The 26,706-nt window shown below is 43.4% G+C and overlaps 1 protein-coding gene across 1 annotated transcript in view; it reads right to left on the minus strand.

The window, feature by feature from the left end:
- RIGI (RNA sensor RIG-I) overlaps window positions 1–26,215 on the minus strand; it is a 53,677-nt gene extending 27,462 nt beyond the window's left edge. Inside the window, exons 1-12 of the mRNA XM_080938564.1 lie at window positions 26,094–26,215; window positions 16,346–16,480; window positions 13,550–13,731; window positions 12,490–12,637; window positions 11,373–11,495; window positions 9,586–9,693; window positions 9,111–9,264; window positions 8,193–8,451; window positions 6,472–6,634; window positions 4,872–4,976; window positions 2,260–2,417; window positions 1,279–1,414 (exon numbers count right to left, since the gene is read on the minus strand). Coding sequence (XP_080794690.1) covers window positions 1,279–1,414; window positions 2,260–2,417; window positions 4,872–4,976; window positions 6,472–6,634; window positions 8,193–8,451; window positions 9,111–9,264; window positions 9,586–9,693; window positions 11,373–11,495; window positions 12,490–12,637; window positions 13,550–13,731; window positions 16,346–16,480; window positions 26,094–26,199 — 1,777 coding nt within the window. The 5' untranslated portion in view covers window positions 26,200–26,215. The remainder of the gene's footprint in view (window positions 1–1,278; window positions 1,415–2,259; window positions 2,418–4,871; window positions 4,977–6,471; window positions 6,635–8,192; window positions 8,452–9,110; window positions 9,265–9,585; window positions 9,694–11,372; window positions 11,496–12,489; window positions 12,638–13,549; window positions 13,732–16,345; window positions 16,481–26,093) is intronic.
- Between the last annotated feature and the right edge of the window lie 491 nt (window positions 26,216–26,706).

Here is a 26,706-nt window from a genome sequence, read left to right on the forward strand (position 1 = left end):
CTCACATCACTGAGAAATGAGCGACATGCCTCTGCTGTTTGTTTCATTCTTACTCCTGGCATTAACAGAAAACAGAACTGACTTTCATTTCAGAACTCCATATTGGGCAGTCCCTGGTTGGCTCTGGACACAGGGTACTGAAAAGACCACCAAAGGCATCCTCTGGAACACAAATGGCTAAAAGAGAAAAATTCCATGTTTATGATTTGTGTGCTGTGTGCAATGCTATCTCCTATATCAGTAAAATTTATAATAAATATATGCACATATATGTGTATACATTTTATCCCAGAAAACAACAATATATTTATCAACACAGCATGTCACACATATATATAGTAAATCATTTAGTATAAACAAAAAGTTATTGCTTCAAGGAAAAGTAATTTGAAAGGAGAAAAAACATTTTTCATTTACTGCCTTCCCATATTTGGAGTATAATAGAAGGGTAAAAGGCATCTTTCTCAGTATTAGAAGTATGCATAAACTGGGCTATGTACCAGACTTTGATCCCAGCACTCTGAAGGCAGAAGCAGACGGATCTCTGAGTTTGAGGCCAGTCTGGTCTACAAGGCGAGTTTCAGCACAGCCAGGGCTCCACAGAGAGACCATGTCTGGAAAAACCAAAAATGAACAAAAGAAAGAAAGAAGGAAAAGAAGAAAGGAAAAGAAAGAAGAAAGGAGGGCTGGAGAGAAGGCTCAGTGGTTAGAGCACTGACTGCTCTTCCAGAGGTCCTGAGTTCAATTTTCAGCAATCACATGGTGGCTCACAGTCATCTATCATGGGATCTGATGCCCTCTTCTGGTGTGTCTGAAGACAGCTACAGTGTTATTCATGTACATTAAATAAATAAATATTTTTAAAAAAAGAAGGAAGGGAGGGAGGGAGGGAGGGAGGGAGGGAGGGAGGAAGAGGACATAAAGCAGTCTTTCTCACATCATCACAGTGCGTGCTGTCTGTGTTATTAAACCTGCTGAACGACAGTTAATTAGAATGGCCCTGCCTGTGGGAAACGCCTTTTCCAAATTCCACTGCTTCTCTTTTCCCAAGTGGAAAGTGGAATAAGCAACAGATCAGGCCACAGGCAGCAGATTTCTCTGAAGCCAAACCCTCCTGCTTTCTTTTAGTTGGCTCTGTCACAGCCCCTGTAAATGTCACCTTAAAGCTAACACAACAGCCTGAGCATCCGCGAATAAAATGCATGCTAACCACAAAGTGCAGACTGCCATCCAAGCCACCCCACCCCAGTGACCTCCGACCTCAGAAGACACCCTTACCTTCAAACCTCCGAGTAAGCTCTTGCTCAGTCTCATCAAATGCTGCTTCTCGGACATCACGAAAGAAGGCTTTGAGGTAATTCAGAGCGTCTTTCATCTGCGCATCCTCACTGATGATGAGAGCGTCGTTGTATTTCTGTTTGAAATGAAAAGTGATCCTCAGTACGTGTTTGAGATTGATGTGTTCACTCCCCTCAAGTTCAACTCGATGTATTTAGCACAAAACTGGTTTGGAGAAAATCTTTTTCATATAGTACAGCTTAGGTTTTAAAGGCAAATGGCCCTTAGTGAGTCTATAATTTAAAAACAAAACAAAACAAAAAAAAAAAAAAAAAAAAAAAAAAAAAAAACCTGAACCAAAAGCTGGTTTCTATTTTTGTCTCAGCTAGAAATTTAAAAGTAGATTCACTTTGCATTATAAAATTCCACTTTGGGAGAGAAGAAACAGCATATTATAAGAAACAATAACAAAAGCAAGTCAACTTTGACATTCTCCTTAAGTTCCAAGTCATTCTTAAAGTGTACACAGGCCGTTCATAACAACGGCCTTTACCAACTGTGCTGCAAGCCCATTATGCCTTAAGATTCCACAAACCCATGGTGTGGAGTAAGTCTTTAAGTAGTTCCCATAGCACAGCAAACAGAGTTGAGGGATCTTAAGACTACTCCTTCCCTCTGTGTTAACCAGAGCTCCCAGGGTTCTAATACGTGGCTTTATAACAAAGTTAAGACCACACAAGTTTCAGGATGTGGCCACAGGAGCCACTTCTTGAGCTCAGTTAGATGGTGTCAGAGGCATGGCATGGACTCTGAGCCTTTGCCCCAGCCTTGGAGACTTGCTGATCAGTTTCAGAAAACAAACGAGGTGGTGATGACTTGGGAAGGCTCCTCATTAAGCTCTTGGGTTCTCCCAGCTGCCACAGTGCAGATCCCAGGAGACGGACGCAGTGATGAAATATGCCATGGGGAGCAGTGCCGTACCCGCAAATGTGACGTGTACAGAAAGAGCACCCTGCAGACCCTGCTCTCTTCCTCTTTGTCTTGCATCCGAAACACTTTGCATGCTTTGTGAACGGCGACAATCCACTGTTCATATTTCTGGGTGCCAAATTCTCTATTTTGAACTTTAAACAACTTGCCTGAAGGGTAAGAACAGAAATAAAGAATTTTGCAAGCACTGTTCTCTGATTTTCTTTCTTACTCATTATAAGGAAGGTGTTTATCCTGAAGTAGACTTGAATCTTCAACTACGTGGGGGGGGGGGTATAAAATAACTATTCACTAAATGACCCAAAATCAAAGCTCATATGCACCTAATTTTTCTAACTTCGTGAGGTCAATATTTCATTTTTAAAAAGGGAAAACGGATTCAGAAAGACAGGAAGGAACTGGAGCGGTGGCTCAGTAGTCAGGCACTCGTAGAGGACCCAAGTTCAGTTCCCTGCACTCATATTGGGTGGCTTCCAACCACCTGTAAATCCAGTTCCCGGGTATTCAACACTCTCTTCTGGCCCCTGGAGGCAACAGCGCTCGTCCCACACATGCACATACACAAATGTTTTAAAGTAAATAAGTCTTCTATAAAAGGAAAACCAAGTGATTTGCCCAATGCCATAATGCTCATATTGTGTGGGTAAGGCATGAATGCAAACCTAGCTCTGTGGGGTCTAAGCTCTACAGGCTTAAGGGGCTGACAGAAATAAAATAATAGAAAACAAAGAAGGGGGAACAAGGAGGAGAAACACACTCTGTCTTTCAAAATGAAGATACCTTTAGATATCAAATCTCAAGAGTGTCATCAGAGACAGTTATATAAAAACGGGAGCATCAGGACCCTTCCCAACCTGCTCTTCTTCGCTACGAGGCCTGAACACCTGATCTCAGAGCAGCGCTCCCAGAACCAACCACAAGGTAAAGCTCAAACATGTTAATCCTGGAACATCTGTGTGGAAGCGAAGCCTCACTGCTTGGTTTAGCTGTGGGATCCGCAGCGATTCAGACTCTGAGGGGAATGTTGATGTGGGGAGGGGCAGAAAGATGAAGTAGGAACAGCCCAGAGGATTAATCTATTATTTAGGGCCCTGGACTCCTTGGGATACGCACAGTACAGTAAAATTCAAAGAAAAGAAATGCATTTATGCGTTCACTGGCTCCCCGAACCCACTCATTTTCAATAACATAATACAGGACGGGTACCAACAAGCAACAGTGGCAGGCTCTTCCCATCTCCGCCCCACGGACAGGAGCTCGGTATGTAGCCTAGGCTGGCCTCAGACTCCGGCCCCCAGCTGCAGGCAGTAGAGATGGGGCCATCATACCCAGCTCACAATGAGAAACTTTCCAAGTTCCAGAAGAAAAGAGGCGGCTATTGACAATTACTCAATGTTAGGAGGTGGAAAGATATTCTAAAGTGTGGATGCCTCGGGAGGCAGAGGCGGGCGGATCTCTGTGGGTTTGGTGCCAGCCTGGTCTACAAAGAGAGATCCAGGATAGCCTGGGCTACACAGAGAGACTGTCTGTTCATCCACTGCTTTAGTCAGACCATGTCATCTTGTCATCGTGTTCCTAGGTGGTCTCTTCCAAAACTCTAGAAGAGAGAGCATGCTCGCTACCCTAGCAGCTTAGGGCCCTAGTGGATTCATTATTCAAACTCCTCTGCAGTGCTGTGTCTTAGCTGCTGTTTAAGCATCTTCTGCCTGCTCTTGTGGCAGAAGGCTGGTCCTCAGTGTGGTGAGGTTAAGAGGACAGTGAAGTGTCAGGCCATTGAGGCACTGCTCTTGGGAGGGATTAATAGCGCTCTAATGGCATCCCAGTGATGATGTACATCTTGTGAGGAGGAGGCAGAGTTCCCGGTTCAAGATCAGCCTGCACTAAATACAGAGATTCTGTCTCAAGAAAAAAAAAAAAGAAGAGAGTAAATTTAGAAGATGATTTAAAGACAGTATTTTTCAGGTATGTGTTTAGCATTTAAAAAGAAAAAAAGGCCAGAGAGAATTAAAGAACTTTTGTCAGGTTCCTAAGTAACCTGGGATGAAGTTTACTTAGTCTAAATCTGGGCTAGGTACGGCGGTGCACGCCAGTGACCCCAGGGCTCAGAAGGCTGAAGCAAGAGCACTCCTGCAAGTTCAAAGCCAGACCCACCTACAGAGACACAGAACGGTTTCAGGCCAGCCAGGGACACAGAAAGAGGCCTTCTCTGAAAAACAACTAGTGAAACGGGGCTGCTCAGTGGTTAAGAGCACCAGCTACCCTTCCAGAGGACATGGGTTCAATTTCCAGCAGATGTGGCAGCTGCAACCATCTGTAAGTACAGTTCCGGGGGATCTGTGATACACATACATACATGTATACAAAACACCTATACATGTCAAATAAAATAAATCTTTGAAAAAGGACTAGAGGGGAAACGGACAGCAAGGAAGAATGAAGAGATAAAGAAGACACACAGAGAGAAAAAAAATGTGTGTGAATAAATGGGAGTAAGTCAGTCCACCTCTAAACTAAAGACAGTAATGAGCAATATACCAATATCTCTAAATGGAAGGGACGAGGAAAACTGAGATTTATCTCTCCATGACTTAGCGCAGGCTTACCAAGTTCCTCACAGACATCCTTTGCCAGCTTCTCTGTCCCCTTCATCAGCTCAGATATGATGCTTTTAAAGGTGTTTGAAGTCCGTGACTCCACTTTCCTGGAAACTAGGGTGAAAGCAATTTAAGCAGTCTGAAGAACACACGCGTCAAATGCAGCCATTTCCAACCCCTTCTCTAAAGTTATCTAAAGCTCCAAGCTCACTAGTGAGGGGCCCAAACCACAGCAGGCGGTCAGAAACCTTGAACCGGCTTCCCATTGCTCCCTTCCCTGAGTCTAACCAGTTTCTTGGTCGAGTTTTCCTGGTGCCTCTATTCTGACAGGTCGGGCAGCCTTCTGGTTTCTGCAAATACCACACCCCAGCACCATTTTCCCAATTTCCGTTGCCCCCAAGCCTTCAAGCCCCTCCACCAGAGCGCCCCGTTGATCTATCATTCACATTTGTGTACTTTTAGCAGAAAAAGCCTGTCACATGTCCTGTTGACAGCGAGTTGAGAGGAACTACCCTGTGCTGCACAGAACAGTTCTTAAAGGAACCGAAGGCACACTCCTAAACTCGCCCATCGGAGTCCTCCAGCAGGTGCAGAGAAGGCCGGCGGCAAGGGAGGGAACCTCCTTCTCTCTGCGGAGGCTGCTGGGAAGACACACAGGAGCAGCTGTGCCCAGACCATCAGGAGGTTTGCAGAGCCGGAGAAAGCAACACAAAATGACTCTGAATAGATGAAACTCCAAGGGCTAAATGACAGAGAAATCCTTTATTGTCGCTAAGGGGCTGACATGGGTGAAACACCTCCTTCCACTCTCCATGGGGGAGTCTCAGAAACGACCAGGGCTGCGCCCCTCCATTGTTGACTCCGCTGTTGCTCAGGCCAAGACACAGCCATGTGTAACTGCGGTACCTCCCTGCATACCTGGGTAGTTAATAAGTAATAGCCATCTGCTAGTGAAGCTCGTTGTAAAACTGTGCTCTGCTCTTTTGACAAGAACTATCTCAACTACAGTGATCAGACACATACAAGAACAAGATGAGGCCACAGCGCCTGCCTCCGCCCGGAGCACAGAGGTCTGACAGCCACTAGCTATTCAAGCTATCAGCGGGTTCGAATCTTCTCACTGGCTCCTTCACTCTGCTGCTGGGGCCTGTGGGTGGGCTTTAGAGACAAAGAGTAGGGATGCTTGTCCCTTTCAGTCTACCTTTGAAACTCATTCGTCAGTAGGGAAAAGAAGTCACTGGGGAAATGTGACTATGTCTGAAGTCTGGAGTTAAAAATGCTTTTCCCGGGCTGGAGAGATGGCTCAGTGGTTAACAGCACTGACTGCTTCCAGAGGTCCTGAGTTCAATTCCCAGCAATCACATGGTGACTCACAACCATCTGTAATGAGATCTGATGCCCTCTTCTGGTGTGTCTGAGGAGAGCTTCAGTGTACTTAATAATAAATAAATAAATAAATAAATAAATAAATAAATAAATAAATAAATAAATCTTTTTAAAAAATGCTTTTACCAAACAAATACAACACCAAACTTTATCCACTGTCTCTGAAGGAGGGGGAACAGAAGGTTACAAACTCCCAAGGCGTGTGCTGTTGAATTCCACTTACTTTTCTGAGGCTTATAAACAACCTGCTCCAGCTCCTCCACGTTGTCTCTGACTGTGGCAATTACTGAGGCATCCAGGGCGGCGCAGAGTCTGCAGATGTGAAGCATGGCCTCCTCCACAGTTTTGGCATCTCCAACGCCAACGGAGGCAGTCAGCCCAATTACCTGTCAGGGGCATCCCAACACTGGCTGACTTTCTCCAGGATGTTTGTGAGCACAAAGGCCCCAGAAGCAACGATCTAATAAATAAATCTTGTCGTCCAGATTCTGATCAGCAGAACTGAGAGGAAATCTTTCCAGGCTGGGCTATTCCTTCCTTTATCCCCGAGCTCTTACTAAGGAAGAAACCATCACAGCAGGAATGAAAAAGAATGGCGAGTCCGTTCCAGTCACACGCATTTTGTGTGCCTGTTTGTGTGCCTGGACAACTACCTTCAACCATCAGTAAGGTTGGAAAATGGCCATTTACAAAAAGAGCTGTGTAGATTCAATATGATGTCCTTCAGCGATTGCTCACCTAAATGATTAGCTCGCCAGTAAGAAATGTTTACTATCACCAACACTTGAGAATAACAAACTGTAGGTCCTATGACCAAATGTCCTTTAACCAGCACGTCCTGCATAGAAAATTGTTGGAGTTAAAGAATTGCATGTAATTCATGGTTTACAGCTTCTTGGGCCCCTGATAGATATAACAGCATCATTCTTTATTGCATCCATCAGTTTTTATCCCCTGAATCAAATCTTCTTCATCCTCTCCAGCCCCCTCTCCCATTTCTAAATTGTTGACTTTCAGCAAAGTGCCTGCCTCTCTTATAATCAAGAGAAAGGAGAATTTATACTCAAGATTCCCTTCCTTCCTATCACATGTAAGAATGACCCTCCGAGGTGACTCTTCTCAGATGACATCAGATAGGAGCTGTTTCCTGTGCTAAGCCATCAACTTGCCCACCAGCGCTGTGCCATCCTGATGTCTCCAGCCATCTGTCATAATGAACAACTTGACTATTGTCCCTGCCTCACACTCTATACTCAAGTGATACAGAGTTTTAAGGTTCTGGGGCATGTCAGGTCCTTCCACGCCTCCAGCCCTAGACACAGCGCCCTCTACTGGAAACTCCTGTTAGCTCCTTTCATTCCGAGGCCTTGCCTTAATAGCCCTTATGTCCTGACAACACTCTTTACCTGTTTCAGCCCGTGCTCTCTCATGATAAGTGTTGACTATTTACAGTCCTTAACTGTATGAGAGCCAAGACTATACCTTCTATATTGCTGTCCCAGAACCTAGAACAATGCCCATGGTATACAGTTGGCTTTCCAAATCCAGAGGTTAGGAATCTCTGATTCCATAAAACTGTGGATCAAAAATCATTTTTAAAACCTCATAAGTACTGAACATGTATGATTTTCCTACCTTTATTCCCTAAACAATGCAGTATAGAACCATTTATATAAAATTTACATCATACTGTACAATACTAGAAATCTAGAACTGGTTTTGTTATCTCATACAAGAGACTTAAGCAGCCTAGATTTTGTTTTCTGTGGAGGGCCTTCACCCTGGACACCAAGGCACAACTGTCAAATGAATGAGCCAACATTGAACACTGAGATGTAACTGACTGAGGCCCTGAGGAAAGCAAGCTCAAATGTTGCTACAAAAGAGCACCGAAGTGGGACTCTGGAAGACTGTGGCTCTCTCACAAGTCACAAGTGGAAATACCTGAGGCAGTGGGTCCGGAGACTGTCCGAGTTTGTGATCGAGGTATCTAAACATGATCTGATTGTACGGGTGGTGTTTGCTGGTGTTATGACACTCGTCAAATATCATCAGCGTGAAGACAGACAACGAGGGGATGTTTCCATTGCTGAGACTGTTCACAAGAATCTGGGGTGTCAGGATGATGATGTCATTGTTTTCAATGATGTGCTGCACTGAGACAGTATCACTTGTTGCCCCCGAAACGCCTGCAACACTGAGCCTGGAAAATGACAGAAATTCCTCATCACCAACCATGCTGTGAACAGGAGCAAAAGTAGAAGTCTAGGTCAGAGCAGCAATTAAGGAAGTGCCCTCAAGCCCAAAAAGCTCAACTGAGGGAACCTTGAGCTTCCTCACAGACCTGACACAAATCGAGGAGTCAGGAAAGGGGTTGTACCCATCAGAGTGGGGTCATTCTTCCAAGTCATTAGGAGATAAATGACTTTTAGAAGAGTAATAGCCAATCAAGTATAAAATCGTTAAGGACTACCAGTTTATCTCCTACAGGTTAAATTTGGCCACCAAGTTAGTAACTGTCAGACAATCCATGAGGGCTTAGCATTTCTGGCAAAAGTTAAACAAAAACAAATGTTATTCTGCAAAAGAATTACTTCTAAAAGTTAAGTCTATGGTAATTTTCTTTTAATCATAGCTTTAAAAACACAGAACAGCGAGGCACAGCCAGTGGGCACTGTAAACTCGGCACTTGAAGGTAGAAGCAAGATCATCTCTTCTAGGCCAACCTCAGCTACATAGTGAGTTGGATGAGAGCTCAGGCTACATGATACCCTATAACAAAACCCCCAAACCAGACAAAGAGGCTAGAAATTTAAAATAAAGCCCCAAAACCAAAGCAATTGGATTCATCGTAGTACATACCCAAATCTTTCAAAATATTTTGAAAACACAGTCGCCTGTTGTTCATAGACAGGAATTTGGTTAGCAAAAAAGGCCACTTTCCCTTTTTGTCCATGTGGGAATTCTTTAAGATGAGATTCACATATAAGAAGTGACACAAAGGTTTTTCCACAGCCTTTTAGTAGGAAACAGAAACAGAAAACCAGCCTTAGCTTCTCTATCACCATTGAAATACAAATGCTAATCCCTCCTCCACACTGACAGTAACAATGTAAAGGACCAAAAGATGGCAAACTAAGGCTTCCTAAGGAACTTGCATTCAAGTAGCAAGAGCCAAAAGCAACTGAAAGGAGGGCACTTCTCTCCCTTTTCCTTACAAAATGCAGTGAGATCACCGATAGGACAGCGCTCCCAATGGCAAATACCGCTGCACTCAAAAGGAAAAGGAACCGGGAAAGCAAAGAGAAAGTTCTGTGAGTTACAGCAACTGACTCACCAGTAGGAGCACATATTATTGTATTCTTCCCTTTCTTGGCAGGCAGGGCAAGCTCCAGTTGGTAATTTCTTGGTTTCAATGGGCTATGCAAATTTTCAGGAGATGCTTCTGTAATATAGAGGGACAAAGTTATCGAAAGACTCATGCCATTCAGCGACAATGGCCATTTGAGGAGGTTTGGGATCTGAAGGACATTCTTGTCCCTCAATAACAAAGCATCAACAGCAAGGAGGCAGGGGAAAGGCCAAAGTTCCTCTTTTCCATCTCCCTCCCTCCCTCCCTTTCTTAAGATTTTTAAAAATTATTTATTTTATGTATATGAGTACACTTTCTTCAGACACACCAGAAAAGGGCACCAGATCACATTACAAATAGTTGTGAGCCACAATGTGGTTGCTGGGAATTGAACTCAGGACCTCTGGAAGAGCAGTCAGTGTTCTTAACCACTGAGTCATCTCTCCAACCCCGTGAATTCTTTCTTAATCGTGGAAACTTTATTTAAAGAAAGAAAGAAAGAGAGAGAGAGAGAGAGAGAGAGAGAGAGGAAGAAGGAGGAGGAGGAGGAGGAAGAGGAGGTGGAGGGAGGGAGGGAGGGAGGGAGGGAGGAGGTGGAGGGAGGGAGGGAAGGAGGGAGGGAGGGAGGGAGGGAGGAGGTGGAGGGAGGGAGGGAGGGAGGGAGGGAGGGAGAGAGGGATAGAGGAAGTGGAGGGAGGGAGGGAGGGAGGAGGTGGAGGGAAGGAGGGAGGGAGGGAGAGAGGGAGGGAGGAGGTGGAGGGAAGGAGGGAGGGAGGGAGAAACGGAAGAAGGAAGGAAGGAAGGAACAGATGGATGAACTAAAGAAAGGCCTAATCCAGAACAAAGCTACAGAACAAAGGACAGATGATCAAAAGCAGCCAATGAAAACCAGCTGTTAGCACCCGATTCTCAAAGCAATGGCTTAGAAAGTAGGAACCGTGCTGTGTGCTCCTCAGAAACCCCCAGTGCTATTGCCACTCAGCACAACCAGGTCAGCATACAAAATGTCAAGAGACAGAAAAGTCTGAAACCACCTTCCCACTGTAAAGAAAGACTTTGTAGGTGAAAAAAAATGCCTTTGTTTAAAACACATGTGTGGATCACTGTGTGTGTGAAACATTTAAACCAACCCATACTGTTTATCCCTAGGATGACAGAAACCTGTGTTATTCAGTTGCTGACATCATCTGTGAGGTATCTTTATATACATATATTGTTCTAAAAAAATCACACCTTTTAACAGTATTCATCATTAATCTTATCTCCTTACTGGTATATTTTTACAAATATTTTGTTATGGCACGTCTTACAACTTTCTGTTCTCTTTATAATAAAGATTATTATAAAGGAGCATTAGGGCCTTGCCCAACCACAGGTAACTAAACAGCACTTTGTGTATGAGAAGTTACTGTGAGCCCCCACACAGGGGCTACACGTGCACACAGTGCACTGTACGGCAGCCCTGATATCCTGGGAAGAGACTGAGCCAGTAGCTCAGAAACAGGAGTATTCTTTAGAGAGAAAGGCTGCTTCGGGATGTCTCGGACACTGAAGTTCTGGGGTCACTATACAAATGAAGACACGCATACTCAGGGGTTGAAGGCCATAAAAGCAACAGACTGTGGAAGACAGGAACAGGGACTCCAACTGTGAAGTCTCTATTGCCCCAAAAATTCTCTTTCTTTTCTTAATCATCCTTAAAAAGATTTTTAGAAAGGCTTCAAAGTGCTGTGGAAACACCATCATGAATGAGAACAGAAGATGCTTGGTACCTGAAGGAGGCCCGGTGTTCTGACTGAGATTCTGACATTCTGGCTCTTCCTGAATGAAAATCTGTATGCTGGACACCTCTGTCCCATCATCCTCAACAGCCTTAGATTCAACCCTTTTTAAACCTTTGATAAACAAACAAATAAATAAACATAAGTCACAGCTTAGAATCTTAATGCAATGTGATTATGGTTTGGTTGAGGAAACCCTGAAAGTCCTAACACTAACAAAGATCTAAATTTCTGTTGAGCTCTTACATCCGTGGCCTGGTACTTTCTCAACATTTCATTTACTTTTGAAATGGATTTGTTTATTGTGTGTGTCACACATGACACTGTGAGTGTGTGAAGGGCAGAGGACACTGTTTGGGGTTTGGTTCTATCACAGAGGCCCTAGACGCCGAACTGGGTTCTTCGGGCTCAGTGGCAGGCTTAAACAACTGCAGGAATCCTTTTGAGTTTGAAGCTCAGTTTCTTGTTTGAATTTCAGTGTCACCTGGAACTGCATGATTCCGAGTGTGGACCTTGCCGCTATTAGCAATTTGTGTCAGGAGCCTCTCCCCACTCTGTAGCTCCCGTCAATAACGCAGGAGTCATTCCTGAGCAACTAAAGGGACGATCATGATGTCATCTCTGACCAATGATACAGTTTCTGGAATAACTGATGGTCTAAGAAAATCTAGTTGAAAACTAAAATTAGAAACTCAGGTATTTATCAAGGTTTGGTTTAAAGCAAGCAGTGAGTTTCTGGAAGCCAAATGAGGTTGGCTAAATCACGGCAAATCTTTGTTTCCTCCTGCTCTGTTCAGGTCCAGATGGCTTCCAGGCAAGAGAAACAGTCACTAGCTACCCCTGCAGCATCCACTCTGATAACGACATAGGCTTTAGGTCTGGAATTCTCCCGCCATTTCTCTGATAACTTAGATTTCAGCAGGAAGCTTTTATTCTTCCTTCCCCAAATTCTTTGAGCTGGGTGGGTTAATTCCATGACTCACAGCTCATCTTCCCACTACTTGTATCCTAGGGATACAGCTTTAGGTATCTGATGTGAACAGCACCTCTGATGGAGAGTCAGGGAGAACTGCGGGGCACAGCAGTCCAGAGTTTTCGAGCAACCCACCTTTATCAAGAATCCACAGTTCACTAAACTTGCTGTTGTCTTTCTCCAGAGCAAGCTGCAAAACCTTTGGCCAGTTCTCTTTATCGGATCTGAGAAGACACTGGACCATCTTTTCCGCACCTGCCATCCTCCCTTTAGTGAAGCAGATCTGGGGAAGACAAACGCATCACACACTGATTGGTCAGCCCAGACATTCCTCTTACAAGCTTTGCTAAAGAAACACCTACTCAAGCAGAATCTGGTTGAAATCACTGTGCGGTAGAGTTGAGTAGGTCTTAGCATCAGTTTTGCCCTACCCAGCACTGGCTTTTAAGATATTCTTTCCTTCACCTTTGTCCTCTATAATGTGCTATCAATATGTCAAGGCAAATGTTATTATCTTCTGAATCCTCATATCCATTACCAACAACAATCTCAGGGCAAAAAGTTAACCATGACGACAATCATTCACCTTAAGGATCTATCAGCAAACTGAGGCATTTAGAAATGCCTAACAACACAGCAGCAGGTTTTTTTCAAAGCGGGTATTCTATGACTTTTATTTCTAACAATAACTAAAAGGTATGGTGTATATATTACTATGAATCAAGCTGACATATACACTCTGCATAATATCTCACTTCACCCTAAGAACATGCTAAGGAGGTATATTTTTCTTACTTTAGGTATGAATAAAACAGATGCTTAGAGAAGCTAAATGGGTTGCCAAGTGCCACATCATTAGTTAAGTGACAGGGAGATTGCAGTAAGCGTCCAAGAGTCTGGCATATTTTTTCTTTTTATTTGTCGTGCTGTTTGATGTGATTCATGTGTGCATAAAACACTATTCAAAAAAAAGTAAGGGGCAACTTTAACTGAAAATCAGTTAATTTTCCAATAGTCTAGCAAAAAAAAAAAAAAAATACCCCATTCGCTTTAAAAATTCTATTCTAGTCATTATGTCCTCTAAATGAGAGCTTTTTGGGGTTTCGATTATCCTTGGGCCTAAAATGAGACACAAGATGGGCATCTTCAACGTCTCAGCACTTTTCTGTAAATTTAGTACCTGGCATTGGTTTACCTGTCTGATTTCTTCACATTCCTGATTAATCAAACATTCAGATATTTCAGAAAGGATATCTGTTGGGTTAACTGTGGCCTTAAATTCTGGCTCTAAACGTCTTAAAAGTAATCTGTGCTCCTCTAACTTTTCAAGTTTTTGAAAGTCCCAACTTTCGATGGCTTCATAAAGTCCACAGTAACCTGAAAAGAAAGAAAAATGAGGATTTCTTAAAGCAAACCCAACATAAAAATGCTTTGACATCGAAATGATAGGAATTCTGTTTGAATATACGGCAAGGGAACTCAAGGCCGTCTGCATCTGGCCTCAGTCACTGGACAGTCGGGGAGCCAGACCTGAGGCTAACAGGTTGCAGACTTGGACCCCAACTGTTGGTGGTCTTTAGAGGGTGACCTCACCATGCAGGTCCTGGCACCGTAAGACTCAAAGTGAGTCTTAACTCCCAGGAAACCCCCTAAGTGAGACATGAGAATGGAATTCAATACAAACGCAAGAGGTTCATGTGGGTCAACCCTCAATCAGCTCCTCATAACTAGTGACTAGAAGGTGACCCAGAATGGTTATAACAAGCAGTTTTTATATGTTTTAGAGGTACAGGTTACATCAGCAAGGTTACAGTTTAAACTTACTGGCTAAGCATATTGACCTTTGAATCTATTGCCTAGCAAGCATTTGACAGGCATTCAAACTCTACCTGGGACCAGTGGTAGATGGAGAATGGAACTTGGCCTAGCTTTGACCGGAGGGTAGAAGCTGATACTTTGCCTAGTCTTGACCTGAGGCAGTGGGTGTAAGACTGGCAAAAGCCCCTAGGGCTCCTTATTTTGAAACTAGGAAGTAAAAGTCTTCTAAGTTTCGAAGTGTGTTTTTCTTTTCAATATTTTGACCACATGGAGTATATTGAGATTGCATATGAGTTTTAGAGTAAAATTTTCTATTCCTATTCAATAAACAATCCTCCCACCACATTTGGCATTTAGAAAAGTTTTACTGTGCTTACTCTGGGTAATACTGGCATCTTCATTTTTATCTTCGGTATGTTTTCCTGTATGTACACCGTAGGCCTGCAATGCCGAGGAGGCTGGCATCAAGCCCCTTAGAACTGGAGTTATCAATGACTGTGATCCACTGTGTGGCAGCCAAGAAATGAACTGGTGTCCTCTGGAGGAGCAGCCAGTGCTCTTAGCTGCTGAGCTACTTCAGCAATGCAAACGTTTACATCTTAGCAGTAAGTCCAGTGTCTAACCCATGAGTGTAAGATGTCATTCATGTTTTCATCCTATGGTTCATTTCAGAAGTGCTTTATGGTCTTCAGGTCACAGGTCTTTCCCATTTCATTTATATGATACAGATGGCTGTGAGCCACCATGTGGTTGCTGGGACTTGAACTCAAGACCTCTGGAAGAGTAGCCAGTGCTCCGTCCAGCCGAGCTGTGCATATTTTTAACTTTACTTAAAGTTCTCAGTGCTGTTATAAAAGTAATCACCTTATTAAAATTGTTTCACATTGTTTGTTAATATATAAACTGGCAACCTATTTGAGGATACTGATTTTATGTTCTGAGCCTTTTCTGAATTAATTAGACAGCTACAGTGTACTCATCAATAAAATAAAATAAAATATAAATACAATATAAAATAAAAAGAAAGATCAAGGCAGAAATAGAAACAATAAATCAACTACTAATCCTGGAAATAGGAGAAAACACCACGTTTTATAATAAATGGCATTTAAACCCTTTTACCTAATTAAAAAGGGGAAAAAAGCATTAGTTTTTATACAACTGCTGCCATCACACACAGTGGACTGCCAGAGGGACAGCAGCAACTCGCTTGCTTTAAGAATGTTCTGTTAATTCAAAACACCTGTGTTAGAATGTGACGATTCTGTCTTTAGTGGAGAGGCCAGCTATGACTGGTGGAGCGCACAGGGATCTGCCCCTCTGCCTCCCCAGAGCTGGGAGTAAAGGTCTGGTGCTCACAGCCAGCTGACAAATCCTGCCTGTTAAACATCCCCACAATGGGAACAATAGGAGCCTGTTGCTTTCTTTTTTTTTTTCCTTAGTGCTCCTGCCATACACTGGGCCTGATTCTTCCCATTTTCTCACTCACTGTTTGGAATACTGGGAAAAAGTATTCTTCTTTCACCAGTGAGTAAGCTGAGCAGCAGAGAGGCAAGAACTGGAACCACCTAAGTGTTAGGGTCCAGGAACTGTCTCAGAACCCACAGGACACTGGTCTCAGTCAGACAGGCAGAGTTTATTGAGCATGTACCACAGGACTGATTGTGGAGAGCTCTGGGGGCTGTTTGGCAGGAATTTAACACTGGGCCAGGGCTTTGTTTATGGCCTTGTTTGTTCCCTGACTGTTTGAGGTCATTGTTTGCTTTTTCCTTAACCTAGAACCGACCTTATCACTTGCATGGAATTAAATGGTATAAAAGCAGACTGGGAAAAAATAAACCCGCCTCGGTCTAGAACTGGCTGTGGTCATGCTACGCTGTTGTCTAATTGTATTTCTCTTTTTTAATCCTCGATCCTGCCCTGGAGAACCTGTTAACTGAACTGGCTTGGTCAACTAACTGGCCAATCAGGGCCACTGTCCAGATTCCGGGACTAAACAATGACCCCGAGTTAAGGTCATACAGGTTTTTTAAGCTCCAAATCCAAAACATTTCCTTGAACAATAAGACATGAGTCGCACACACACAGATGACACAGAACAAATCACTTTTCACCCTCAGCATTCTGATGCAGCAGTGTGAAGAACTCTGACTGGGGAGGAAGAAGGACCAACCTGCATGGTACAGGGCATCCAAGAAGGCCCGGAACCAGCCCTCTGTCTGCAGCTCAAGCAAATATTGAAGGAACAGTGAGGAGGCCTCTGTTGGGCCCTTGTTGTTCTTCTCAGCCTGAATGCACTGGACCTCATCTGCAAACAGAAGCAAAGACAACTGAGCAGCCTGCAGAAGCAGTCGGCAGTCACTGAGAGGTGACACCGACCACACCTCCCGGGGTAGGGCAGAAACAAAGGAACTTAGGAGAAGCAGCAGACTCCTCTCATCCATCTAAGGTCACTTCCATCCTCCCCTCCTTCACCTACTCACACTCCCACCCCCCCACCTTCACCTACTCACACTCCCACCCTCCTCTCCTTCATCTACTCACACTCCCACCCTCCTCTCCTTCATCTACTCACACCCCCCCTCCACTCCTTCATCTACTCACACTAACACCTCTCCTTCATCTACTCACACTCCTGTCTTCTACACAAGTTGGGCACAGAGTCGGAGAATGCTTGTTATGACTGAAGTCACTACTTCAAGGTATCTGGGGAAGAAAAAGCTCCCACAGTAAGCAGGAGAAAGGCTTCCTCCTGGACTAAGAGGGTGAGGGTGGGAATGAAGCCCCATGACAACAGTAAGGAGTATAGGAGACACCGTAAGCACTTTGGATAACAAGTACATTGTCGCCTTTCGTTCCAAGTTTTGCTAAGAGAGAAAGAGAAACAGCAGAAAAGTAGAACAGGGAACTAAAGAGACTAGTGAGACCAGGAGACAGGAAACGCTACCAACTGCTCCTTCCAAAGTGGTATTCACTTTAAATGTACATGCTGGCTCTGTGCCTGGGGTCTTAACCCACTGTCCTCCTGTAGGCTCTTATTTCCTGCTTTTCCACAGCAGATGGACTACAAATCCCCAAAGAGAAAGCCAGTTACCAGTGTGTTTTCAGCATATTCTTAGAGATTAGGAGACCTGGCCCAGAACACTTAATGAAAGATTATGGAAGAATTAAAAGAGGGAGAACTTTTTACCTTAGCTCTCAGTTAGGAATCTCTATCGATGGTGAATCTACTGATTACAGTCTAACTTTTCAAGTAATAAGCTTGAAGGAATTTCAAGTTGTGATCCATTTCATTTACTACTGAATTGTAATAAAATGAAACTGTTTACCCATTTAGCAATCACTCTTCCCCACTCCCCTTCATGCTAGACGGCTACTAACCAACTTCACAGCTTGTACTAATCAGAGTGTTTCAGGACTTGGCAAGCAAAGTGCTCTACCATGGAGCTGCAGCCCCTGCTCTCTAGACAGTCAGGAGAATGATTCCAGGTAGCATGTGGTCTTTGCAGCTGGCTTCTTCCACTTAACACGTTTTAAAATTCATTCGTTTTGTACATTGTGGTGGTTTGAATATGTGTGACCCAGGGAGTGACACTAGTAAAAGGCGTGGCCTTGTTGGAGGAAGTGTGTCACCCTGGGGGTGGGCTTGGAGACACTCCTCCTAGCTGCCTGAGGATGCTCCGTCTGTTCCTGGCTTCCTTTGGATGAAGATGTAGAACTCACGGATCCTCCTGCACCAGGCCTCCCTGGACACCGCCATGATAATGGACTGAACCTCTGAACCTATGAGCCAGCCCCAATTAAATGTTGTCACTTATGATTTGCTTTGGCCATGGTGTCTGTTCACAGCAGTAAACCCTAACTAAGACAGGTACCTTGGCAAATCTCAGATCCAGATCCAGTATTTTAATTTTAGCATCTGGACATGTGCTGTTTTCTCCTGTGTGCTACAATTGCATGCTTCTTTGTTTTGTGAAAACAGGACCATACTAGATTGCCCTAAAGACCATATTTTAACTTGGTTTTATCCACATACATCCCTTTCTAGAATAAGCTCCCTTTGTGAGGTTCAAGGTTTGAATATCAACTGCTTCTATGGGGAAGTCCAGGAGGATTCAGTTCACTCTGTGATTTAAAGTATCTGTTTGCCATAGCAAGGATCTTCTGAATCTCTTCAACAGCTTCTGTAGCAACATGGCTTTGGTTTGCCATGGGATGGCCTGCATTACTCATGAGATGTAACCCATGCCCATAGTGATATATGCAGTTTGTAGAGGGGATTAAATAAAAAGAAGGGACGTAGAGTGTGCAGTAAATTCCCTATCTTCTAATAAAGAAAAAAATGCAAGTCAAATTTTTATACCCAGCCGTAGAGCCTATTAATGTCCCAGGTCCCTCTCTGAATCCTTACTGAGTATACATTTGATAATGAAGGAATTCTATTCCCAATAAAACTCAGAGCCTCTATAGGAGCCAGTGCAGGGAAGAGAAGGGAAGAGAAGGAACAGAAAGTATTGTCAAGGTAGCAGAAAATTGAAGAAGGGGAAAACAAAATATTTGTGGATAAATATAATCAATTATAAAAACATAACCAAACAAGACACAACCAACTTTTTTTTTAAACTCAGAGTTTCACATAGCCTAGACAAGAGCTTTACCACTGAGCTATGCTTCCAGCCTCATACAACCAAGTTTGTATCCCAATCTTCTGATGGGAAGGAGAAAGGGAAAGATGAAAAACCTCCAGTGTACCTCTAATAAACAGGGTTTAGAAAATTATACAGTGTTTGACTTTTTATCTTATCTGATGTATTTTTACCATGGCTGTAGAATACCTATGAACTAACCTGGGGAGAACTAACACATCCACAAACAGACATTCTAATGTAGCCTTTATCAGTAATTCATAAATGTGGTTTTCCTTGATGACCTGAAATTTGCTGAACCCTAATAATCTTTGCAAAGCAGAGACAAAAACCAATCAAAAATCATTTTTTTCAATAATTTGTTTCCTCTTTTTATCATAGTATTTTAAAGATTTTTGTTTTACAATTATATTAGGGTTCTCTGGAGTCACAGAACTTATGGGTAGTCTCTCTATAGTAGGGGAATTTATAGTAAGGACTTACAATCTGCAGTTCAACTAACCCAACAATGGTCAGATGTAAACAAGAAGTCCAAAAATCTAGTAGTTGCTCAGACTCATAAGGCTAGTCACTTCAGCTGGTCTTCTGTATAAGCTAGAATCCCAACAGATGTGCTGGCAAGTCAGTGCAAACAGGCAAAGAAGCCTTCCTTTTCCCACTGTCCTATGTAGGCCTCCAGAAAAAGATATGGCCCAAATTACACATGTGTACTACCATGCTCCAATTTGGAACTTACTCTGTCCCAAGCTGGCCTTGAACTCAGCGATCTGCTTGCCTCTGTCTCCTAGGAGTTAAGGAGTGTACTACCTTGCATGGGCCTAAACTTTTATGGCCACTATGCCTCAAGATCTAGGTCAAAAGTGTGTGTAATCCCATGTCAAGATCCCGGTCAGAAATCTGTGTCTTCCAGCCTCAAGATCTGGATTTCAGGTGTACCCTCCATTTCTGGATTGTTGTTCATTCCAGATATAGTCAAGTTGACAACCAGGAATAGCCATCACAACGGTGTGTATATTTAGTATTTGTGTATGGTTGTGAGCATAGGGAGAGGGTGTCTGATGCCCTGGAACTGGAGTTATAGGCAGCCTGATTTGGGTTCCGGTACACTAACTTTCTCACCTGCTGAACCCTCTCTCTAGCCTTTCTCATCACATGTTTTAAACTAAATCTCCTGTTACATCCCCCACACTCTCTTTTGAAGGAGTTGTTAATTTTTTTTAATTCAACTTGTAAGAAACCTTTGTGTCTTAGGAAAAGGCTGATTTTCTATTTTCTGGAATATAAAAACATTAGGCACTTTTTTTTTTTTTTTTTTTTTGCAGTAAAACTGCAGGGACCCTATTAGCCCCGTCCTTAGAGGGGCATTTTTAAATTTTGGTTCTTTATTTTAGCTGATTTGCTCTCTTTGGGATTTTTTGGCTCTTACTGTTTCTGGTTGCTGACATCTTTTGTTTGTGGTGTTTTGTCTTATAATAGTCAATTTCACTAATGCCTAAGTTTCATTCTTTTGAGTTACCAATTAATCCACTTGTACTGGCTGGTTTTGTGTCAACTTAACACAAGCTGGAGTTATCATAGAGAAAGGAGCCTCAATTGAGGAAATGCCTCCATGAGATCCAGTTGTAAGGCATTTTCTCAACCAGTGATCAAGGGGGGAGGGCCCAGCCCATTGTGGGTGGTGCCATCCCTGGGCTGGTAGACCTGGGTTCTATAAGAAAGCAGGCTGAGCAAGCCAGGGGAAGCAAGCCAGTAAGTAACATCCCTCCATGGCCTCTGCATCAGCTCCTGCTTCCTGACCTGCTTGAGTTCCAGTCCTGACTTCCTTTTTTGATGAACAGCGATATGGAAGTGTAAGCTGAATAAACCCTTTCCTCCCCAACTTGCTTCTTGGTTATGATGTTTGTGCAGGAATAGAAACCCTGACTAAGACACCACTTAAGCTGCAATTTTCTTCTGTTTAGAGGCTTTGCTATTATCTTAACTGTGTAATTATTTAGTTGATTGGCAGCTTTACTATAAAAGTGACTAGCATTGCTTTGACTTTCTTTTAGTTAAGAGTTACTTAAAAGTGCTATTTTATTATTACCCTTTATTTGCTTCTTGGAGTGTGTGTGTGTGTGCACGTACATGCAAATACGTGTGTCTACTGCATCTGTGTGGCATGGCAGATGTTTGAAGAAGTCAGAGAACAATTTGCAGAAGTTGGTTCTCTCCTTCCACTTTGTGGGTCCTTAGCATCAAACTCAGGTTGTTAGGCTTGGTAGAAAGTGCTTTTGTCTATTAGGCCTTCCTTTGGTCACAAAATATGATGCTTTGAAATTATAAAAATAATTTTTTAAAGTTCCATGACTAATTCCGGGGACATAGAATACTGTTACTACTTTAGTGCTGTGGACATTTGTTCTCGGTGTCACTGCTACACCGTATAGTTGTAGAAACTGGAAGAATTAAAGCACTTCCTGGGGTCCTGAGCCTGTGAATAAAAGGACAAATTTATCTAAGCTGTGCTATATAGCATGTGCTAAGAATTTGTGTAGTGTAGCATCTGAGAAAGCTTACAAATTGAGAAGGGACAGGTTGATAAGTACGCGCTCTTTCTCTCTCTGAGACATGGTTTCTCTGTGTAGCTCTGGCTAGCCTCAAACTCAAGAGATCCTCCTGGCTCTGTCTCCCAAGTGCTAGGATTAAAGGCGTGTGCCACCACTGCCAGGCAATGGACTCTCATTTTATAGGGTACAAACTTGTATATGTGGCCTCTCACAATGTAGTGATTCTTACTACATTGGAAAATGTCTATATCTTTTTTAACACTGATGAACTAATTTAACAATATTGATGAAATGCCTGGAAATACCCTTTCAAGTTTTACCCAGCAAAGCTGCATTGTGAATTAGCTACCTCTGAAATTTAAGCTTTGTGTCTGTGAAATATGTTTTAGTACTAAGACTATGTCTCTAGCTTTCTTGTCTATATTTATTTAATATGTCTGTCTCATTTCATTCTACTTTTGATTTTCTTCTTTAGATGGGTGTCTTACTCCTGTTCCATTGTGGTGATGAGACAACAAGACCAAGGCAACTCTTACAAAAGAAAGTAACTGATTGAGGGCTTGCTCACAGTTTCAGATGCTTAGTCCAGTATCATCATGGTGGGGAGTTTAGCAGCACATACATCCTGGTCTACAGGTCGAGAGAGAGAGAGAGAGAGAGAGAGAGAGAGAGAGAGAGAGAGAGAGAGAGAGAGAGAGAGAGGTGACACAGGCCTGGCTTGGGCTTTTGAAACCTCAAAGGCTACCTGTGCACAGTGACACACTCTGTCCAACAAAGCCGCACCTCCAAATCCTTCCAATAGTGTCACTCCCTGGTTACTAACCACTCAAAATATATGAACCTCTGGGGGGCCGTTCTTATTCAAACCACCACGATGGATCTCAGGAAGAGCCGGATTCTACCTGTGGACTCGTCTTGAAAGAGGAGTTTGACCAGAATAGACATAACCAGCCCTCCTCAAATCATCTTATACTTTCATTTTCTGTTTCCTAGTTAAAGTTAATAAACATGTTTCTCTCCCATTCTAGAAAATGAGACCAGTATAATCACCTTTAAAGTTGTGGGTTATGATCTTTAGCTTCTGGATAGCATTTTAAAACCACAGACATAACATGATATGCTTTCTGCCTCCTCATTTCTGAGGTGAGGAATTTCACATACATTTACTACTCTTTCCCTCAGCACTTCACTGATTTATTCTTTAATTCAAATTAATCCCTAGCTAAAGTAACAAAAAGAGAAAAGCCCACATAACAAAATTAGAAAGGAAAAAAATGGGGTGGGAGGGATTACCACAGATTTCTCTAAAATGCACAGAACATTAGGAAGTACTCTGAAATATATACTTAAAGCAAACTAGAGAAAATGGAGAAACTCCTAGACACCTACTACCTATCAAAATTTAATGAAGAAGAAATAAAACAGATTTATAACAAGAAGTGAGGTTGAAATAGTAATAAAAAGTCTCCCAACAAAAATACAGCCTGGAATTCGAAGGATTCACTGCAGAATTTGCCTAAACCTTTAAAGAAAAGCTAAACCAAATATTCATCAGCATGTTCCATAAAATAGAAGGGGAAGGGACATCACTAAATGCACTGTACAAAGCTAGCGCTACTCTGATACCAAAATTAGATTAGTTCATGACAGAAGGAAAAAAGGTAGGAAGGGAGAGAGAAAGGCAAGGAGGGGGGGAGAGAGGAAGAGAGGGAAGGAAGGGAGGGATATAAAACAATTTCACAATGAACATACAAACTAGCTTTCCAATATGCCATTAGCAAACTTGGCAAGAAAGCAATCACAAAAGCTCTTCCTGTTCACAATAGCCACAAACAACAACAAACCTTACCCACAGAGGTAAGAAAGCCTTACCATAAGAAGAAAAACAAACCAAAAACCCCAGAAACTAATAGCTTTTTTCTTAAGAGAATAAGATAAAGTTTATTTCGGAGCAATCTTGAGTGGCCACAGCTCAGTAATACAGATTTAGGTTAGCCCAAATCTGTTCCAACTGGAAACAGTTTTATGAAGTGTTTTGTTATTGTTTTTCAAGACACGGTTTCTCCATGTAGCCCTTTGGGTCTGTCCTGTTCTCTGTATAGAATACACTGGCCTTGCACTCAGAGATCTGCCTGCCTCTGCCTCTCCAGTGCTAGGGTTAAAAGTGTGTGCCAGCAGCTCACTTTTATACATTCATCCATTGGTGGACAGCTGTCTCCTCCCCCAAGCTAGCCCCACCTTCCATGGTCCTATTTTCTTGTTTCTCCTTGCTATTTTCTCTGCTCCTACGTCTGCTTCTGTGTCCCTCTGTTCTGGACTCTTCCAGATACCTCTGCTTGCTTGTTCTCTGTTGTATCTACAAAAAAGCCTTCCCCCTGGTCAGGAGGTAGTGGCACATGCCTTTATCCAGGCCAGCCTGGTCTACAGAGTCGATTCCAGGACAGTCAAGGCTATGGACAGAAACTGGATCTTGGAAAAAAAAAAAAAAAAAAAGCCACAGAACTGTCTCAGTGGTTTTTACTGTGCCCTCAATTACATGAATAAACTCAGCAACAAACACTGGTGTGTAAGTGTTTTCACAGTATGTTGGAGTTTGAGTTCCTTGAGACTATGTCTGAGACTAGTGTATGGCTGTGTTATGTGGTAATGCCGTTTGCAGGTTTGATTTAGAAACCTTCATACTGATTTCTATAGCAGCCACACATCCTCCGTGTTCCTGCAAACACTGGTAGTTACTGGAGTGCACTGTCCTTTCTGTCAGTGGTGGCCTTAGTTAGTTGGTCTGTTATGCTTCCTTATGATTCTTGTTTATTTGTTTTTGCATAGTCAATGGCAAACCTGCAGACAACATTTTACTGGAAACGGAGAATGTTTCCTCGACGGTCTGGGATAGGACAGTGTGCCTGTTCCTCCCACTCTTAGTCAAGACGGTGCTTGAAGTCTCGGTTACAACAGTAAGACAAGAGACACAAACAAGAGTGAGGCACCCAGGGAAGGAATAAGTCGAGTATTTCCTACGTGATCCTTATAAAGACCCCCAAAGACTCCCACAAGCTCCCAGTCCTCAAACTCAAAACGAGAGGCAGGGTTCAAAATAAACATACTGAAACCAGAAGCTTCCGTACATACCAAAACAACCTGGCCAAAGACAGAGACAAGGGGAAGGAGGAGGTTGTACTCACAACAGCCTCAAACAAACAAACAAACATGCCAATAGTAACAAATCCTAACTCAAGAGGTGAACATCACTACAATCAAAACTTCTAAGAGGAGGAAAAAAATTCTTGAAGATACTAGAAGTTGGAAAGATCTCCCAAGATGGGGAGAATTAATACAATGCAAAGGGCTCTAGTACCAAGAACAGTCAAATTCAACATAATCCATTTTTTTAAAAAAATCTCAATATCCACAGACTCACAAAGCTAAAAAACAAACCGCTAAAATTCATGAAACTAAAACAGGTATCCTGAGAGGGAAAGATGGCTGGGCGAGGGAGAGTGATGAAATGCATGTTGTAAGAAAGCAGAAGAGGCCATCACTTTCAGGAGGGAGGGAAACCATGGAGACCGGCAGGTGAGGAGGTGGAAGAGCAACAGAGACGGGAATAAGCAAGAACAAAGCAATAACAGGAATGCGCGGACTCTCAGTACAGGAACTAGTTACTTTGCATGCTAAAGTAAATGACTAACGACCAGATTAAAGGACCGGAAGTCACTGCCCCAGGTGCTAAGAGACGCCTTGGGTAGGTTTCCTCTCTTCAACCCCCCCCCCCAACACACACACTCCAGTTATTTGAGGTTTTGGGTTCTTTTGTTTTTTGTTTCTGTTTTTGGTTTTGTTTTTTTTTTTTTTTTTTTTTTTTTTTTTTCCTGCTTCTCTGGATCTCAATGGGCATGGGGACCCCTGGGTAGTATTCTTTTACTCCACCCTACATAGTGTGTTAGGCTTCGGAACAAAAGAGCATTAGAATTAACCTGCAGTTTCCACCGGAGTCCAACACCAGGAAAGACATGTAGGCTTTAACTTGCAAAACCGATAGTAGCTGCCAGACGTCCTTTGTCACCCCTTCAAACATCCTCTCCCTTCTCTCTGGGGTGTGGGGAGTCTTTTTATTCAGATGGAAGCACCCAGTGCAACTTACAAAGAGTCTATGTTCCACCAACAAAGTCCCCAAAGCTAGTTGTGAACAGCTGTGCTGAACTGATGGAGTCTGCGGAAAGATTTTCTCCACGGACTTCCCGTTAGCAACATTTCGACAGAATTGTGCCATTCCTCTAGCTTCATGCTGCCCTCACCTCCACCTCTGGCCCTGGCCCAAAGCCTCGCTTTGCTCTGTACCGGAGTCTAAGGAGGGGAGGGTGCATTCTTATTTTTCAATCTCTCGTGCCAGGACTGTGGGAGGAACATAGCAGTCTAGACCATGTAAATGAGAGAAACAGACTATTTCCCCAGCTTTGAAAGTAAAACAGTGGCATCCTTATGCAAATTACTACACCCTGCAGGCATTTTGTTCCTGACCATCAAATCTGGACTCTGTCTACACTAATACGGCCTGGGAGTCTCATATACACCCGCTGTTCCTAGGTCAGTTACCCTAATTGGCTTAAAGAAAGAGGGGGTGGGGTGGGGTGGGGGATAGGGCAGAGACTCCAACTGTTTTTTGATCTAAGTGATTTTTCCCTCCCTAAGGTGGTGGGCCTGAGGCCCCAGGCTCAGAACCACTCACCATCTTGGAGCCAGGAACACATGTAGCTGAGGATGTAGGTGGGGTCCAGAATCTTCTTGATATAGTCTCTGAATGCTTGCAGATTCTGCCTCTGCTCAGCTGTCATTCTGTGGCTCCCTGCGATCAATGAGCGCCCTGGCTCCCCAAAATCTGCCCCAGATGAGCACGGTTGAGACTTCCCAGGAAGTCCCGCTGAAAAAGGCCGCCTGGCTGGCTGCAGCTGAGAAATCGAAACTGCCTCGGGCCCCTGGGGGGCGGGGATCCAGTTTCGTTTCTGATCCTAGAGAGCCACAGATCCGTACGGACTGGACTCAAAAGTACTTTGGGAATTGCCTTGAAGTCTGGGCGCAGCTTTTCGAGTGGCGGGTTTATATTTGTAAAGTGCGCACAATTGAAGTGCGCAGTTCGATAAGTTTCGAAAAACAGAAACACCCGTTACCCGTTACCTCTTCCACAGATCAGCTGAGTCCTGCAGTAATCTTTAACCTTTCTTTTTCTCCCTTCGGGCAGGGTTTCTCTGTATCTGGGACTGTCCTGGAAGTCCATCTATAAGACCGGGCTGGCGTCAAACTCACAGAGCTCCCATCCCCCTGCTGGGACTAAAGACCTGGCA

The sequence above is a fragment of the Micromys minutus genome (assembly GCF_963924665.1).
Source record: "Micromys minutus genome assembly, chromosome: 26".
Classification (NCBI taxonomy): domain Eukaryota; kingdom Metazoa; phylum Chordata; class Mammalia; order Rodentia; family Muridae; genus Micromys; species Micromys minutus.